Consider the following 19,742-nt stretch of genomic DNA (forward strand, 5'->3'; position numbering starts at 1 on the left):
CAAGTAGCCCCACCAAGCCCCGGCTCCCCGCCGCTGCACCGCCCCTCCACTGCATCCGCAGCCCACTTTTCTCCGTCATCACCCCCACCACCACCACCACAACCAAGTCACGTTGAAGGGGGGGGCTTCCATGACTCTATCACTCCTTTCTCTTCTAAAAAGTGGTTTCACTCCAACACTCAAGGACTTCAACAACTTCCTTTTCTTCCTCTCCCGAACCCAAAAATCAAAATTCATTCTTTATTTATTCTCCCAAATTAGCTCAAACAAAATCAAAGGAAACTCCCAAACACTGACAATCTTCACTAAAGCTTTACTCAAAGAGCAGAAATATGAAGAAGCTCTACATTTCTTGAGAACCCACATGGGGAAAACCAAGATTCTTGATCAAAATCGAATCTTTGAGACTTTAATTCAAGGTTTCTGCAGAAAGGAGAATGATCCTGAAAAGGGTCTTTACGTATTGCGAGATTTCTTGAAGATTGGTGGTATTTTGCCTTCTTCTTTTACTTTTTGTTGTTTGATTCATAGTTTTAGTTCTCAGGGGAAGATGGATAGAGTTATTGAAGTGTTAGAGTTGATGAGTAGTGGGGAAGTTAATTATCCTTTTGATAATTTTGTATGTAGTTCTGTAATTTATGGTTTTGTGAAGATTGGGAAGCCTGAACTTGCAGTCGGGTTTTATGAGAATGCTGTAAATTCAGGTGCTTTGAAGGCTAATATTGTTACTTATACAGCTCTTTTGAGTGCTTATTTTAGGCTTGGTAGGATTGAGGAGGCTTCTGAAATGGTAGCTAGAATGGAAAATGATGGATTGTCATTCGATGTTGTATTTTATAGTAATTGGATTTATGAATATTTTACAGAAGGAATAATTGAGGAAGCATTTCGAAAATACAGAGAGATGGTTAATGCGAAAGTGAAAATGGATGTGGTAGCTTATACTGTGCTTATAGATGGGGTTTCGAAGCAAGGAAATGTAGAAAAGGCAGTTGGGTTCTTAAGTAAGATGATAAAGAATGGAGTGAAGCCGAATTTAATTACTTTTACTGCAATCATGTTTGGATTCTGCAAGAGAGGGAAATTGAAGGAGGCATTTGCTTTCTTCAAGATGGTTGAGTTTTTTGCCATAGAGGTGGATGAATTTACCTATGCAATATTAATTGATGGGGTTTGCAGGAAGGGCGATTTTGATTGTGCTTTCAGGCTTCTTGATGAGATGGACAACAAGGGTATAAAGCCTAGTATTGTCACATACAACACTATTATTAATGGATTGTGCAAAGCTGGAAGGACTTCTGAAGCAGATGATATCTCAAAGAGCATAGTTGGAGATGTTTTCACATATAGTACTCTATTACATGGTTATGTAGGAGAAAACGATGCCGCAGGCATGTTACAAACTAAAAAGAGATTTGAAGCAGCTGGAATATCTCCTGATGTTGCTATGTGCAACATACTTATCAAAGCCTTATTTATGATTGGCCTATTTGAGGATGCCCTTATCATTTACAAAGGAATGCCAGAAATGGACTTGACTGCAAATTCTGTTACTTATTGCACTATGATCGATGGCTACTGTAAAGCAGGAAGGATTGATCAGGCACTTGAGATGTTTGATGAATTTAGAAGGACGCCATATTCTTCGTCAACTGCATGTTATGATTGTATTATTCATGGGCTCTGCAAGAATGGTATGGTTGATATGGCAATTGAGGTGTTCATGGAGCTGGTTGAAAGAAACTTGTCAGTAGATATGATGCTGTTTATGAGGTTGGTGAATGTGACCTGTGATACTAAAGGTGCAGGAGAAGCTTCCTATTTGGTTCAAAGAATGACAAATATTGGTGGTGATTTAGTTGAAGTTTTATGTAACAATGCCATTAGTATCCTGTATTGGAAGGGTTCTTCTGACATAATGTTTGATGTCTTCATGGTGACGAGGACAAATGGACTCGTGCTGATGAGCAAGCCCTACTACCTAATCTTGAAAACTTTTTTAAGAGATGGCAAAAAATTTTTAACTCGAATCATATTGACTATGTTTCTTAAACAATGTGGCATGAATGAACCTAGGGTAGGCAGAATACTATTAGATTACATGTGCATGAATGATGTCAACAAGGCTCTTAAGTTTCTAAGACAGATGAATGAGAACTTGTCAAGTGTCACTCTTTCTGCAAGTGTTCTTGAGACGCTGAGGAAAAATGGTAGGGCTTTGGATGCATACAAGCTGATTGTGGGAGGACAAGACAAATTACCTGATATGGATATGTTTAGGTACACTAGCATAACTAGTGGACTCTGCAAAGAGGGACATCTTGGTGAGGCCTTAGATCTCTGTGATTTTGCAAGGAATAAGGGAATTTCTCTCAGCATTGCAACTTATAATGCAGTTATTAATGGACTGTGTCGTCAAGGGTGTCTTGTTGAAGCTCTAAGGTTATTTGATTCGTTGCAGGACATTAATTTGATTCCTACAGAAACCACATATGCTATACTCATAAACTCGCTCTCGAAAGAAGGACTCTTAGTGGATGCTAGAAGGCTATTTGATAGCATGTCATGTATGAACATTAAGCCCAATACTCGTGTTTATAACTCTCTGATCAATGGTTATTGCAAGTTAGGTCAAATACAGGAAGCTCTAAAACTGTTTTCTGATCTGGAAGTAGTAGACCTTAAGCCGGATGAGTTTACTGTCAGTGCAGTTATTTATGCATATTGCCAAAAGGGTGACAGTGAAGGAGCACTGTGGTTCTTTTCGGAGTTCAAGATAAAGGGGATATTACCAGATTTCCTAGGTTTCATGTATTTAATAAGAGGCCTTGTTGATAAAGGAAGGATGGAAGAATCTCGAACCATTTTAAGGGAGATGCTTCAAGCAAAATCAGTGACTGATCTTCTGAATACAATTGACACGGAAGTTGACATGGAGCATGTGCAAAATTTTCTTGTTATTTTGTGTGAAAGAGGAAGTATACAGGAGGCTGTTGCCATCCTTGATGAAATTGGATCCATGTTTTTTCCTGTTGGAAAGAGATCTATTTCTAATGATGCATCTGCAAAACGTGAGCCACGTGATATGATATTGGCTAATACAACAAAATCTGAATCATTCACCTGCACTACTGAGAATTATTTGGACCATAGAGCACCCAATGATGAGAAACTGGAAAACGTTTCTGAGACTTGCAGTTGTCAGGATGAGAAAATATCTGGATTCCTGGACTTTGATTCTTCCTATGAGCTTACTGCTTCACTGTGCTCAAAAGGGGAGATCAGAAAAGCAAATAAATTGGTGGAAATGATCTCTGGTTTCTTGTAGAGACTATTTGAAAAAACTCTGGTGAAGTGATTTAAGCTGTGGGTGTATCTTCTTTCCCTCAGATGCTGGTTGAGAATAATGTGCAGCCAGAGGTATATCTATGTATATCCTTTTTCTGGTTTTCCAACGTTATTTTCAAATATTGGATAGTTTTCCTTTTGATCTTTTTTCTTGATTATGTAATTGCTAAGCTGTGATTTGGATCTTTATTGTCCTTGGTTTTGGTGAAGGTTTTGCGCAAGTTGTCTTGCAGAGTGTATTGCAATGTTACATTGTCAATAGCTGTACTTGCTACTTAGATTCTTATACCTTATGGTGATTGCAATCATATGATTAATCCTTCCCTGTTAGATGTGGATGGCATCCTTTCATGATTTTTCCTCTTTTCTGATCCTTAATGTGTGGAACATCGAGTTCAAGAACATCTGAGTGATTTTTCAAGGAAGTAGGAAAACCTTCTGTTTCCCTTTATATTTCTGCCATCATTAGGAATATGTGTATAATTTTTAGAAATTGAATATTCTGTTTCCATCTGCAATCTTTTGGACTTGATGATTGTTTGTTTCGTTCAGAGAACATTGGTGATTGTCTCTGGCCTTAACTCGTAACAATGGCATCTAATGAGTACTAATTTTGCTATGTTCTGGAGTGCCCAAGAATCAAGAAAGTATTTGTACGTTAGCTCAACAATATTTCAATATTTTAGTTTAAACTCTTGTTTTCTGCATATTCTGGAAGAGTTAAATTGTTTCTCATAATATAGGTGACGCAGCACGAAAACTTGGTAGGCACAACAGCTTTGTAGAAAAGCTTAGGTATTGAATGTCACCGAACTTATAATAGCAACTTGGAATAGGATGGCAGAATTAAGAAGGTGAAAACTGATTGGTAATTCTAGGAATCACTCCTAGGAATCTTTAGGCCTCACACCTAAAGTTGGGATGTATCACACAGCCCTAAGGAAGACATTAAGTTTGCAGGAAAATTTTATTAATGACCAAAAACCGACTTCTCTTTGTGGAGAAGTGGTTATTTATAGACCTTAGAACAAAGCTCATTCCAATCCTAATTAGGACTCCTAACTAGAATAGAATTTTAGAAGAAAGCTAGAAAGCTAAGCTTTCTTATTCCCTATAACAACTAAAATACTAATTACCAAAAATAACTACTAAACAGAAAATTACCATAAACATAAAATTCCTGCAGCTAATTCAAATTACTAAAATACCCCTGCCGGCGAAAATCAGAAAATAAACTCCATAGAATTCAAACCAACTCCCAAGTTGGTTCCTTGTCATCAAAAGCATGCCAAATCAATGCTTGGGCATTCGACACATCCTTCGCACGTCTCCTATAAACCTTAGTGGATTTTTGTCACCTATCTCTATCAATAGGACTGTAGAAGCATCCAGACACTTCCTCTTTTTCTCTTTGTCATTATTTCTAAATGTTCTCATCTGTTACTAAACTAACTAGGTCTCTTTTGTTGCTCCATGAACTCTTGTGAAGAATTCTAACTATTTTTTTCATGTTTAACTAAACCATGTTATAGTGTTACTCTTAGTGAGGAGATTTTTTAGTAGTTTAGAAACATACAGGATGCACATGCTCATGAATTCAAAACTATCTAGATAAAATTGTATGTTCTTTATATACACACGCACACACATACATACATGTATATGCACACACACACACACACAGACGCACATATATAAACATATTTTTGGTGAGTAAATAATACCACTTGGTCCATCTGGAAGGGGAGAAACTGTAGAGTTTCTGATGGGGACAAAAAAGAAACTTGTTCAAGTTACTTGGGTGCAGCCTACTTATTGCCTCATTCAGAAATCACTTGTCCAAAGAGTTGTTTTGTTCATAGACTGGGTTTTAAAAACATATAGAAAGAGGAGAGTACCAACCATTATCTTGCATTTGGAAGAGTTTTCATTTAGCAAAGGGTAAAATACAAGGAACCCCCTTGTGGTTTCCCGAAAAGACACCTTATCCCCCTATTGTTTAAAAACCTCCACATAAACACCCTAACTTTCATAACTAAAGTGGAAATTACCTTTTGAACCGGCTTAGTTACCGGCAGCAGGTCAAATACCCTCATCTAACCCGTGGCCTGCTAAATTAGTAGGAATTGACAATCCAATGCATATCCAGAAACGTAAGCTTGAAAGCTTTGCCTTGGAACTTTGAATCAAATGCCAATGCAAGCATCAAAACTCTGCAGTCCACTGGCATGATAATGATGATGAATATATTGTAGCAATCAAACAAGGTACCATCGGGTGTCAGATACTCTATCATCAAGGAACGGAAATGGTCCCATACATGATAATGATTAACCATAGTCTCGATTGCGGACATAGTTGATAGTACATATGCAAATAAATCATTGCAAAAGGAGACATCAAGAAGTGGGAGAGAGAGGAGTTGGAATCGGAATGAACTGCTGCTGCTGATCCCTTCTGACTGCATCAAGTACACATGGTCAAGAGCTTCTTCAACTTCAGCAATCAAGCGCTTGGTTTTTGTTGCACAATCAAGGGCTAATTTGTTTAGGAATTCTTACCATCATTTCTTCATGGAAACGAATAAGTTTCTGGGCAATCTCCTCAGCTATAGCTTCAATCTCGAGGCAGAAGGCCATATTCTTCTCCTCATCTGTAGCGGCATGACCACTCCCCTTATGAGTGGATTCCCAAATTTTTCGCCAAAAATCCCCAATCAATAATTGAGTGGGCACTCAATTCTGTGTTTACTACTACTACTACTGAAGAAAATTGCTGAAGAAAATTGATCCCTTGTTCTCTGAGATCCGATTCAGCAAATTGCTGAAGAAAATTGATCACCTTGTTCTCTGAGGTCCGATTTTCGAGTATCAAAATTGCTGAAGAAAATTGATATACGCCTTAGACATTCGGAAGACAGGCAACTCAATCATGGGGTTGTCAGATCTGAACAAGATTCAGCAATGGCCATTGTCTTCTTTTGGAGATCTTGTTTGTTGTCACCTATGAGTTTGTCTACCATTTTGCCATCTCTGAGGAAGAGAATCGTAGGAGTGGCTTTGATTTCCCACGAATTGCTGAGCTCCTGTTCCAAACTATATCAAATTTTATTAGTTTTTGATGGACGATATCCAGTGTATCAGAGAAAATGAAAGAAAACTAAAGGCAAAAAAGTTATAATTTATGGGAGAAGCGGCTTTTTCTTTCCCTAAGAATGAAACTCAAGATCTTTTCAAAGGAATCTCGCATACCCATCGTCACTAGGTCGCACGCCCGGTTACAGGTCAATTTCCGCTTTAGTTATGAAGTTTAGGGTGTTTATGTGGAGGTTTCTAAACGATAGGGGGTAAGATGTTTTTTTGCGAAACCACAAGGGGGTTCCTTGTATTTTACCCTTTAGCAAACTTCTAGTAGATGATGGTTATTCTAGCCGGCAACTCTTATGAAAAGTGTTTCCATTGTTTGTTCCCTCCTGCAAAAGACTGTTTCTGCTGGATATCTCATTCTGTAAACCTTTTAGTTGATCATCTTCTGATCAGATCACATTCTCTTTGAGTTTATGCATTTAGAGTTTTCTATTTTAATTCTTGGCCGGTTTCTTTTTCAGATTTTCATGTCTACATGCAATAGTGCTTGCATATCAGTTGAAGGCTTGAATCTAAATGATAATCAGGTATTCCCCATGTTTCCACATAATTTACGTTATTTTGTTCAGTTTTATTTTGCTTTCCTTCTGTATTTTGGTAATTAGGTCTTTACTTTAGTAAATAACATTAGTCCAACCATGTGATGGGGAAGTTTCTTTTGCCACTTTTTTGCGTAGATTATGGAACTCTTCTTTTTACTTGGGTAAGCTTTTGCATTCTAAATTGTACTCTATTTAATGTCTTTGTTCCAAAAATTTGTAGACTTAGCACTGCCTAAATACCAAAATATCATTTGACTATTCCAAGCTATTTCACTTAAAATGGATGTGGCCTCATCATCCTTTTTGAGTTTCATTACCATCTAATCACAAGTACCATGATTGGCTGCTTGTATCTGAAGGTCAGATATAGTCGTATTGAAAGCTATGAAGACTTAGAACCATACTCATTTGAATGTTATTAGTTTGATCTCTTAATGAGTGATGGTATCGGGTTCATTTTTTGGGTATCAAGTAGTTTCTGCATCAAGATAATAATTCTACATGATTCATACATTGTATAATGCTGCTGTGGCTGAAGGAGGGTAGGTGATATTAATTATAACAGTTTTCATTTCTGGTATTCAACATTTTTCTCTGAAGATCATACTAGTCATTTTTTAGTTATTACATAACTTGTTATGCAATTTTTTTCCCATGTATACTTGCAGCAAATGTGATGCCTACTTGCTTGAAAAAATTGCTATGCAGTGCAGATAACTGCCTGAACTTTAGCTAGCAGCATTGAGTTACAGAATTGGAGAGAAATTAGAAAAATTTGAATGAGTTAGCTTCTAGGCTATATGAGACCCGAAGAGAACTGATACAACTTTAGCCAAATAAACTGATTTGAAAGCTGCTGCTGCTGCTGCTGCAGTACATAAAATGAGTATTCATAGGGCTCTAAACCTAAAAGTGGCCAAAGCACACAATGCCGTTGAGGCACATGCCTAGTGCATGTGCAACAGCTATATGTAACTGTTCCTAAAACTACTGCAGGACTTAGCAACAAAGCATAACTAACAACATACTAAACAGCACCAAATTAAAGATCGAGCATGCTCCATCATTACTACAATTACGTAAGCTCAGCTCCATCTCCTATGATTACAAGTATACACTCTGATTTGAATTAATCATGCAGTTAAAATTTTTATATTCCACCTAATATTATTCATAATTTTAGTGGTAAAAACAAAGAAAAAATGAAGGCTCTGTTGATCCTGTTTATTGAGGACATATCTTTCTTTAGTAATCTATTTTGTGTACTTATATGTTTGTTGCATTTGAGTATTTTCAGTACGTATGGCTCTTGCAATTCTCTTCAAAAACTTGTTCTTCTGTCTCAGACTTTCTGCTGGTCTTTCCACAGTGAAGCAGAACAAGTCTTCTTCAGATTGCAGTTCTACCAATCTAAGGTGAGTTTCATGCCACAGTTAAAAAAAAAAAAAATTTATCTTCATCTCATGGCTAAAGATACCAAGCTTGTAACTGAAAAATTCAAGAGAAGTCAGTGCTGCATTTGTCAATCTGTGCTCCTGATTGTTAGACTGATGCAACAATGAATAATAGTTAGATATTATAGTAGCTAAGCTCAATGTTTTGTAGATTCAATGTGTTTCTTTATCTATTTTGCATCTGTGGAATACTTAAAGAGTTAGCTTTTCTAACTCTATTAAATGTCAAGGCTACAGGAATGCTATTAAGCCTCACTTCTACAGTAGAATCCTGATGCCACTGAGTGATTGGGACTAGTCATTAAAACTACAATAAATAGAAGTGAAAGATGACTACTAATTTCTATGTTCCTTTATTTGATTGCTTTATTAACCATATGGTAGATCTATTTAGTCATATATGGGACAACATTGCTACTTTTTTTTTTTGTCAAACAGCAATGTACAAAATTACTACTTTAGGATCAAAATATTGGATTAGACTTAATGCAGAATGCAAGCTAAACCTAAACGAGGACAAATGGAAATTAATTGGAACTTTTAAGACATAATTTAAGATACTTTATGTTGGAAAAATTGTATCGACTTTTGAAGAAACCAATATTCCATTTTAAAAAATATCTTTTGTGTATAAAGTATGAGGCATGGATTGATTTGGTGTCAAAATTTTTTGTCTTCTTTTACTTTCCAATTTTACCCTCATAAAAGTAAAGATTTACTAAAGTAACTGCTAAAGTTCAGGAACTTCTAATAACTTCCACTATTTTAACTTCCAATAACTTTTTTTTTTTTGCAACCAAAAAAAAAAACTGCTTTCTCTTTTTCTCGGCAACTAAAAAAAAAAAAAAAAGAAAAGAAACTTCTAATAACTTCCATTTGTTTTAATAAAAATAACTTAAATTTTTTTTCTTAATTTGCACAGCCAAAGGGTGCACTTTTCCCACTAGTGTATATTAATTAAAAGGTCACCAAAAGGGTTTGAATTTTGGGTTTAAGTTTTTGTGGGAAGGTGTTCAGCACCCCATCAATTCAAATACTGACTACCAGTTTTGGGTTTCTTTTATCTGAAAGACAAACTATTTGACATGACTTAATAAAAACTCTGTTAAATGGCTGGAAACACATTGACTACTGAAGATGCTTAAGTGGAAATGAGTTGTGATATTTACTTGAGAAAAGAAGAGTAGATCTCATCCAATCATTACATAGATATTTTTTCAAGTAAGGAAGAGGTTAAACTACGTGGATATCTACCTTTTTAAGTGGATTGAGTATTTTGAAAGCAATGTTTAGGAGCAATACTTGAGGGTAGAAAAAGGAGAACTGTAGGGTGAACATTTCCTGGTAAAAGAGTTAATTTCTATTATGGAATATTTTTTAAGTGTAGAAAAGCCCTTAGATATCTGAATCAACTATTTAAGAGAACCCGTGCAGAATAAATTTTGAATACAAGGACAAATATGTGTTCCACGATTTTATGTGCCTCGTTAGATAGATGATACAAATGGTTACAGTAATTATTATATAATGATGTCATTTAAGTACACCCTTGAAATGAGAACATAAGATCTGGGATCTGTCTTCCATGTAGGGAATCATCACCTCATCTTACGTTTTCAAGTGTGTCGATGCTTAAAATAAAGGTTTGGTACTATAGCCCTCTCCCTAAGAAACAAATTTTAAGCAATTTGGGTACCATGGAGGACTTTTGATGTGTTGATTATTTGGATCGAAATCTTGAAGCCTAGAAAGTGGTAAACTGTAGAATTCTCAATAACTTGAAAAATGCTTCAATCAATAAGTCACATAACTTGAAACTAATAAATAGGTAGCACATCAGAATGCATTTTGATTCAGTTAGTGTTTGATCTAAAAGTTCTACTCCACTAAATGATGTCTCTTGAAAAGTATTGAGCGTTCCTCTGGATATGTCAGTTATTGGTTTAGTATCACCAATATGGCTTTCAGAAAATGAGCTGTGTGTTTTCAAACAGACATTTTTCATTTTTGTGCCTTTTTTCCTTAATAATAGCAGAAGCTCAAGCTTAGCCCTGCTCATAAATTTGCTAATAGAATGAGCTAAGTTTGTTAGGCTCCTTTAGAAAATGATCTAGAACTAGCTCATGTATGATAATTTTGATCTTGCTTTAGCATATAGGAAATTCCGATAAAACTAACTTGTTTTTGAAAATCTGCATATTTGGAACACTTTCTTACTTAAAACTCAAGTTGCTTGTTTAGTAGACTAATGAAGTTGAAATATACTGATCCAGTAAAATATACTGCTCCAGTAGGCTTGGATGTTTTTACAGCCATAGTCATTATGATTTATTAATAGTGTTAATGCTGAGTTATCTATTAAATCTGGTCAAGAAATTTCTTGAATAAAGCAAAAGTAGAGTGTGTTGGTTTAATCTCTCTCTAGTTTAGTAATACATTAAGAGTCTCTGTCCCGTCTAAACATAATGACTACATTATTTAATATCAGCATGGCTGACTTACACTAAGGCAATTAGAGACAAAATTAGTATCAAAAAGCAACCAGCACCACTTGAGGTGATAATGCCCTTATTAACTGTGGTTTTGGCTCTTTACACTATTGTTGTTGACTGTTTTATCTCTAATATTTCGTGGTGTTTTCAATTTGACATGTTAAGCAGTTACATGCATTATTGAGCTACTTCCATCTTGATAAACCTTTCAAAGGTATTTGTTAAGCTGGATGCTTCCTCGGAAGGCATCCAGATGATATTTATTGCCCAGTGCATAACTTACAGCTCACACCTGCCATATATAACCCAATTTTAATCCTTTTAGTTGTTAGATATAAAGATTGTGAATTTGCTACATTGTTATTGCTGCTAAGCTAATATCTTTTTGATGTTAATAATGGCTGTTTGATAATTAGGTATTGCAGATTGACCTGCAGGCAAGCTCAGTGTTTTGAATGTTCTTGTGTTCAAAAGTGAGGTGCCAAAATTAAACTCTGCCTTCGATTGACTCTAGACGTTGAAACTTGAGCTGTGAAGGTGCGGGGAGCTGAGGTAAGCTCAGCTTTATGAAAAGGAAATATGACTTGACTAATCCTTGAAAGCCTGCAATCGTCAAACACATAATGTTTGAGGATTTTGATTCATGAATAAATGCCTGAAGTGAGATTTATAACCTTTCTTGATTATGGAAGAGTTTCAACTCAATTAGATTATATGTGGCATGATTTGGAACACCCAAATAAACCATAAAAGAGGTGCATTTTAAGGATCCCTACATTGGAGATTTGTGGGGTAATGTATCTGGATCAATCATACATTACCTGGAATACTTCATTTGCCAAAGTGATACTTTTGGAAATGAATAGTGGCAATTTTTGTTCATTTTCCCGAAAGACATGTTTAGACATTTTCATATAAATTTTCTCATTTGAAAAGAGATGAGCATTTAGGCTACTTAATAGTCCATTGACAAAAATTGGCTAGGCATGTTCTCAATTTATCTTTTCAACGTGCCGCCCTTCATGGCCTTACGGTGTAGGGAGGAAGAGAGGGGGTGTGAGAGTTGATGCCAAAGGTATGGGTGCAGACAACTAAACCAACCAAGGCACTTCTATTTAATTTTGAGTTTGAAAAAGAAATGTCAGTTTTAGATAATTATAATGAAAAGCACCTAAGTTTCTTTGGGATCTTAAAAGGGGGAAAAAAAAGTTTCTGTGGGTAACTTCATAATTTTGTTATCTGTACTCTGTATTAGGTGGTAGGTCAAGTGAATCACATTTATGTCATTTTGTTTCTACCTAGTTTAGCAAGCGCTTTTTCTCTTCTCTTTTGTTGAAACCCTTGAACCTTATGTTACCCTTGATATCAAAGTTTTCAACAAAAGGCGTTTCTTTGCCGTCATCATTGGTTTATTTTTAAGATTAATATTTCTTATACTGTTAGTGTGTCAGTGTCTACACTGACAGGACTAGCTGCATGCCATACCACCTCAACTTGAATTTGAGCACCAAACTTTGCATGTATGGCATGCATCTAGACCCGTTAGTGTATACACTGATAGTGCATATAAGATTTACCCTCATTTTTCTAGTTGGCTGATAACAAGGAGGATGATGTTTCTCAGTATGTTCCTATTCTTCAAAAGCTTGATAAATGTAACTCGGGAATACATTTGTTTCCTATGAATCTTTTTATTCTGGGTTGTAGAAATTCTTCCTCCAAAACAACCAGATTTGGATAAAACGTATTTGTTCTTGTTCATTTTGACAACTCTGAAGTTTTATTCACGTCATTTGATAATTATTACTCATGCCAATAAAGATGGTGTTATCTTCATGAACTTTGAACTAATTTAGATCTAAATATCTGATGATTTCAATGAATGAGACTGAATTTTGTCGTCCTCGAGTCACTTAATAAATTTAAAGACGTAAATGCTAGTGAATTATGGAAGGAATAATATAATTTCATACAATTATCACCTTCACTTCAAGTAAATGATAAGTTTTCTAGAAGCGTCTTTGTACTCTTTGTGTATCTCATGATTTAGATAGAGTTTTTGTTTCTCTTTTCCCCATTGCACCCATTTGGATTGCATTTTCCGAGGAGTTTTGCGAAAAAATTACTGTAGCAATTTTTTATGGTGTGATATATATAAGGTAAAAAAAAAAGATAATTGAAAAATGGGTAGAAGGAATATTCATGAAAAATGCAAAAAAATTTCTCTAAAAAAATCACAATCCAAACAAGGTCAATTGTCACTGTGAACAATAAGGCTAGCAAATGTTTAAGCTGAAAAAAGATAGAAATTTTATGAAATAATTACTTTTGTTTGAGAAAAGACCGCTAAAGATTACTAAAGGGCCAAAAAGCCCGTCTAATAGCCAATTAATTGGGCTGTGCCAAATATGGTTCACACTGTGTCTACTAGAGGCCCACCCCAAGTCATGAGTCATTCTGGCAAGGCTGGATCTGTATATGGGCCTTTGGACTCTGCCTTTTTGTACTTTGCTTTTTTGGCTTTTTGGAACTTGATTCTTTGGATTTCTTTGATCCATAAATTAGTTTGTCTAAGCTCTAAAGAGCTGCAATTTAAAAATAAGAGTTTTACAAATTAATGAGAATTTTAAATGTTTGTTGCCATTTTGTTCCAACTCGCAAGAAATTTTATGTCTGAAACCAATATATTCGGATCGGCCTAAAACTTGGGTAGATCCGGTCTCTGGACCATTGGATCTTTGAAAATCGAGTCTATCAAGTGTGAGCCTTCGGATCCACTTTGTTTGGATAGATTATTTCTAGTTTATTAATTCCAAAAATCATTTAGCACGCAACTTTTGACGGTAGATATTACATGGACTTTTGTTGGAAAGTTATAATTTAAGGCATTTTTCAGAAACGGGTTTAGATTAGACAGAATAAGAAAAAACTTCGTTCATGAAAGAACAACACAAATGACACCCTTAATACTGGTCAACACACTTGGTCTCTTGGATGTAGTGGACTTGGAGGCCTCATGTTTCATTTCTACACACTGAATCATGAGCCATGACATCAACAGCATACTAAGAACTTTTTTTTTTTTTGTTTGGTTTGTGTCCTCCGTGCTTTTTATTTATTAATTTCGCAATTATATTAGAATCAAATAATTTTTATCATAGGAACCAAAGTAGCAATTGTTAGCCATTGTGAGATAATAGAAGACATGATGGATCTCCGTTTTCAATCGCTATCATCGCCTATTTTTATAGGCTGCAAAACTTGTCTTCCTCCATTGTTTCACGCATTGTGAACCAATTCTGGACAATTTGTGAATTTGTGGGTAGTGATTGTCTCCTAGTATGGTGAAATTGCACTATTGACATCCAGCTCTACCTGTTCAAGGTTGCAAAATAGGTATCATCTGCATGCTCATTTTGTATGCAGTTATGAAGTTCACAACATTCAATAACAGCATTAACTTGGATTGTCATCATGTAGTTAAGCACAGCATTCTTTAATATGTAGTTAAGCCCAGCGTTCTTTAATATGGTGAATTTTTCTTTAGAACAATGAAGCATCGTTCAATTACATCACGCAGAGTAGATAATTAAAAAGTTTCTTTGCAGTAGTAAATGCTCTCGTCATCATCTGCTAATATTTGCTTCTTGTGTCATAAATGGAGATAAAAATTCAGGTAGAATGCAATAGGTAGAATCAAACAAGTAGGGCTTTCATGCAATATTATCAAAAAAAGGCTTAATCAAGAGTATGTGTCATTAAGGCGTAACTCATAAGGGTGTAACAGCATACCTAGGGGGACATTGGAAAGCAATTAGAACTCATAAGGGCCCTATCCAATATCTGCACATGCACACTTTCTTCCCAACCTGCATACAAATACATGAATCCCATGTCATGATCGAACATATGTAACACATTTTGGAATTGTACCCATGCCTATTGGTATACATCAGCTGCTCGCCCTCAAAAACTGAAACAAGTATGTGTGTCTTATCAATAGTACGACAACATTTTACAATGAGCACTATGATCACCATTTAAATATGCATGTGATATTTGGTATGACATAGAAATTTAAAAAAAATGTGTGTCAAATCGAACTATGTCATTTTGTATAGACGTTTTCAATTTATAGCAACTTACCTGGAACCATAGATAAACTTTGTGGTTGTTCAGAACTTTTGGATGGACGTCGTCTTGACGTTTTGGTTTGATAATGAACTATGCAAAACTACATAACCTTCTAAGTATCTCTTGAATGTTCCTATAGACAATTTTTGCAAAGTGGTTAAATCTGTCCTCTATTATCCATATGCAATGATTATACTAAGGTCATTGTCAAATGCTCATCTATCGTCACTTGTTTGTGGTGGCTTTGTTGTACAAACCCATATTCCATTAACAAATAGCATAATCTCATAAACGAGTTCACATTGAACCTACAAACATCTAAATTCATGTACTGAGTCCAGACATCAACTCAACCATCCAGACTCTGTCACTTGACGACGAGATCCTCTAAGAAACCTTGTTATAGGACCCCCGTAATCCTCAGCATATGGCCCGAACAAAAGAACAACATCGGCACCAAAGAGCAAGTTGTCTTTGTCGAACGAAGATTAGTCCTCATCTAAGTTATAGACATATGGTAGTCATCCATACAGCTCTCCAGTACTGAAAAGGTCTCCTGATAACTTGGGAAAAGGATGTTGTCAAAAGATGTTCGACATTTGTCCTACTACTAGTTGCAAGCATTTATAAGAGAGAAAATCAACACTTGGACCACATACTGTAGTGGGTAAATAGCGAAACTGGTCCGTCAGATTTCCTATTAGTGGGCAAATAAGAGTTTTACTAACCTCAGATTTAAAAAGTCCTACCCCCAATGGCATGTTTGGCCCGTCTCTTGCAGACACAAAAAATTGCCAATTCAAATGCATGTAAATCCTGTAGGACCTGGACATTAAGTGATTGACACTAAGTGGTTGAGTTGATATCCTAACACAGTACATGAATTATACATGAATTATAGAGGCTTGCAGGGCTAACGTGTATTCATTTATGATCTTATACTCTTTGTCAACGCAATATGAATTTGTATGACAAAGTTATTATAAATGGGTGATGATAGAGGAGACTTTGGCAATGACCTTAGTTATGCTTGGTCATAACCATTGTATGTGGACTATTAACGGGTAGATTCAATCATTCCACATAAACCATTCGTAGGAACATTTGTGACGTACCTAGAGAGTTATGCAGATTCTCATAGTTCATTATCAAACTGAGGCACTATGACGAAATTCATCCAAAAATTTTGAAATACTCGAGATTTTATTCATGGTTCCAGGTAAGCTATTGTAAATCAAAATGTTTGTACAAATTAACATAGTTCGATTTGACAAACTTACATTTTTCTTTTTTCTTTTGAATTTCTGTGTCATACCAAATATCACATGCATATTTTGATAGCATCCATTATGTTTTTGTAGAATGCTATTGATGGGACACGTATACTTGTTTCAATCCTTGAGAGCGAACAGGTGGCATATAACAATAAGCATGTGGTGCAATTCTAAAATGTATTAGGTTGTACAATTACAACATGCGACTCGTGTGTGTGCGCGCGCAATTGGAAGGATGTGCATGGGTTTTGGGTGGGTCCTAATCACTTTCTTATGCCTCCCAAGTATATGGCTACATTCTTGTGGGTCATGTCTTGATGACACCTATACTATTCATTAAGTGTTTTTTTTTTATAATATTGTAGGAAAGTACTACTTAATTGATTTCGCTATCACAATCTACTTGGATTTTGATCACCTTTTATAGGACATCAGGTAAATATTAGTGAACGATGATAGGGGGCATTTGCTATTATAGAAGAACTTTTTAATTACAGATTCTCAACTATGCATAATGTAATTGAGCAATTCTTCAATATTCTGAAGAAAAGGTTCACCATATTAAGAGATGTCGTGATCAACTACATGATGATACCAAATTAATGCCGTTATTACATGTTGTGCAATTCATGATTTCATATGGGATGAGCATCCAGATGATACTTTACACACCCTGGAGAAGGGGAGTTGGTTATCATTGGTGTAATTTTGCCATACCTGGAGATACAGCCGCTACACACAGATCTACAAGTTGTCCAAGGTTAATAGTTCACAATACGTAAAATAATGGTGGATGACATGTTTACAATCTACAAAAATAAGCGACGACAATAATTGGAAACAAAGATCTGTCACGTCTTCTATTCTCTGACAACCGCTGCTTTGATTTCTATGTTTGGAATTATTTGGCTTTAATGTAATTGCGAAATTGATAAATAAAAGTGTGAAGGACTCGAACAAAAAAAAATTAAGTCCTTAACATGTTGATGATATCATGGCTAATGAGTTAGCATGTAGAAATGAAACATAAGGTCTCCTAACCATTACCTTGAAGTCGTGTGTGTAATTAGTGTGGTCAACATTTGGAGAGCAAATGTATTGATCGACATTAAGTGTCCCACTTGTATTGTTGTTTCATGAATGAAACTTTTTCTTATTCTGCCTGATCCAAACACACTTCTATGTTATGACTTAAATTATTACTTTCTAACAAAAGTCAACTTAATACTTATTGGATCAAAAATTGTGTGCCAAATGATTTTTGAAAGTGATAATCTAGAAAAAACCTATCCAAACAGAGCATGTTTTTTGAACTTTTTAACATATGTTTTTGTAACTTTGTTATGTCTATTTATCTTTCTTGATTTTGCATTACTCAAAAATACTTTAAAATTTGAAAATTTTTTAATCTTACCCACATTCTGCAGTAAAATACATTGAGATAACAAGATCTTTTTTCTAATATTTGAATTCATTATATTCATAATCCTTTGACTTTAAATTCTCAAAAAACAATGACATCATCTAAGACAATCTTCAAATTTTCATCCTTCATTAATTTTTTTTTCCCGAAACGTTAGAAATTTTATATCATAACCAAACTGTACAATGTTGGAGCAAGGGCTCCTATTTTTACATCAGTGCATTTAGCACTCAGGGGTGGAGTAATTCCACTCCATGTCACGAAAGTTTAAAAGAGCAATTTTGCTCAAAATATAGCATAGGCTATCAATATCCACATTCAACCTATCAAAAGAGCACATTCGAAACCATGAGGTCATTTTTTGTATGTCCTCTATTATCATGGCTGTCTCTAAGCTCCTGGCTTTTCCAGCTCGTATTTGGTCTAGCAGCTCCCTATCTTCAATTTGTATCTTGATGTCTCTCCATCCCTTCTTTGCTTCTTTGCTGCTTTCATCCTTCATTAGATCAGCCTAAAAATGTACGCACACACAAACATACAGAAATAAATAAAAAAATGTGTGTGTGTGTGTGTGTGTGTGGTGTATTTATTTATTTACATTTACGTTTGTATATATTGTTGATTTTCTACCAAGTATGAAGCGGAGGAAATGTTTTCACACTAAAAATGTTTATGAATGCAAAACGGTACCACATAAAAAGCGCACTTTCTGTACGAAATAAAATTAGAAGTACAAAATAAAAAAAGGAAGAAAGAGAGAAATGACGTAAGAGCAAGGCAACATTAAAAAACCTGCACAATGCAGTCTTTGTTTAAAGGTGAAACTGAAGAATTAACTTGTCGACTGTTAACTATACCATTTCTTTTTCAATAGTTAAAAAAAATTACTTAGCTGATGAGTTAGAAATTAACGAGAAGCAAGAAGCTTATTTCTATAATCGTCGCAGTTTTCACTGAGAATTTGTTGATTGCAATGATAATATAGTAATCAAAATCAAGGTACTCACCATTAATCTCAAGTTGTTGCTACTGTTTACATGTATTATACCATGAATTGGTGAAGAAAGGAAACTGAGGGCAAGGATCAATTCTCTTTCTTCCTTTTTTATCTTTGGTGCAGATTATGAAGTAATAAAAGTCAGATTTATCGCTATTAGACCATGAAAACTGAGTAGTTGATACCTTGTCACCTTTAGAACAGTCGAGGTTTGGAGCAGACATTTCTGCATTTGTCCTCTAGCTAATCTTTGCTGGAGATGGCATCTTGCAAGTTTTGTTCTGTTTTTGGCTTGAATTTAATCCATATCTTAAAAGATTTGTAAAATTCCTGGAATCATGCTTGCTTTCTTTTTAGAGAAAATTAATACTTATCGAAAAATTGGAAAATGCACAGATTAATGAAAATAGGACTTCTTCCTTGAAACATGGAATTTTCAAAAATAGTCAATTGGAGGAGGATGAAACAAAACAAAAGTTGCTTGGGGACATGTACTAACAGAAATGTCAAGTAAAATTTTTCTTATACAATCTGGAATGTTATTAGTAGGGAGTCTCCAATTCTTTAGAACGTTTAACTTCGAAGAAAATTAAACAAGAAGAATTGATGAAAATTTATAAATGCTTGGGAATTACAATTCTTATTAGTGATTTTCTGGATATTGTGGGATTCCAATTACAATCATCTGTATTTCTCTTGCTAAGTATTAGCAATATCAAATAAAGGTACCTGCAAAACTTCACCATCATCTTTGGAGAGCTAAATTAACAGATTGGGATTGTTCTACTTTTGGTGCAAATTGTGCTGAAAACAAGTTCAATTATTGTGCTTCTTTTTTCTAACTAAAATGGGAAATGAATATATAAATTGATATATCCCTAAATTAACTTTATTCTTAATGACGAGTTCAGTACCATAACTATGGAGGATTT

General features: G+C 35.2%; 1 protein-coding gene across 1 annotated transcript; it reads left to right on the top strand.

Moving 5' to 3' along the window:
* Window positions 1-69: 69 nt before the first annotated feature.
* Window positions 70-16,692, top strand: LOC113773299 (pentatricopeptide repeat-containing protein At5g57250, mitochondrial). Its single transcript, XM_027317914.1, has 5 exons — window positions 70-3,420; window positions 6,956-7,021; window positions 8,383-8,451; window positions 11,399-11,534; window positions 16,478-16,692. Exon 1 carries the CDS (start codon window positions 131-133, stop codon window positions 3,326-3,328), a length of 3,198 nt encoding a protein of 1,065 aa, XP_027173715.1. The 5' UTR covers window positions 70-130; the 3' UTR covers window positions 3,329-3,420; window positions 6,956-7,021; window positions 8,383-8,451; window positions 11,399-11,534; window positions 16,478-16,692.
* Window positions 16,693-19,742: the final 3,050 nt, after the last annotated feature.

Source organism: Coffea eugenioides, chromosome 6, assembly GCF_003713205.1.
Source record: "Coffea eugenioides isolate CCC68of chromosome 6, Ceug_1.0, whole genome shotgun sequence".
Taxonomy (NCBI): Eukaryota; Viridiplantae; Streptophyta; class Magnoliopsida; order Gentianales; family Rubiaceae; genus Coffea; species Coffea eugenioides.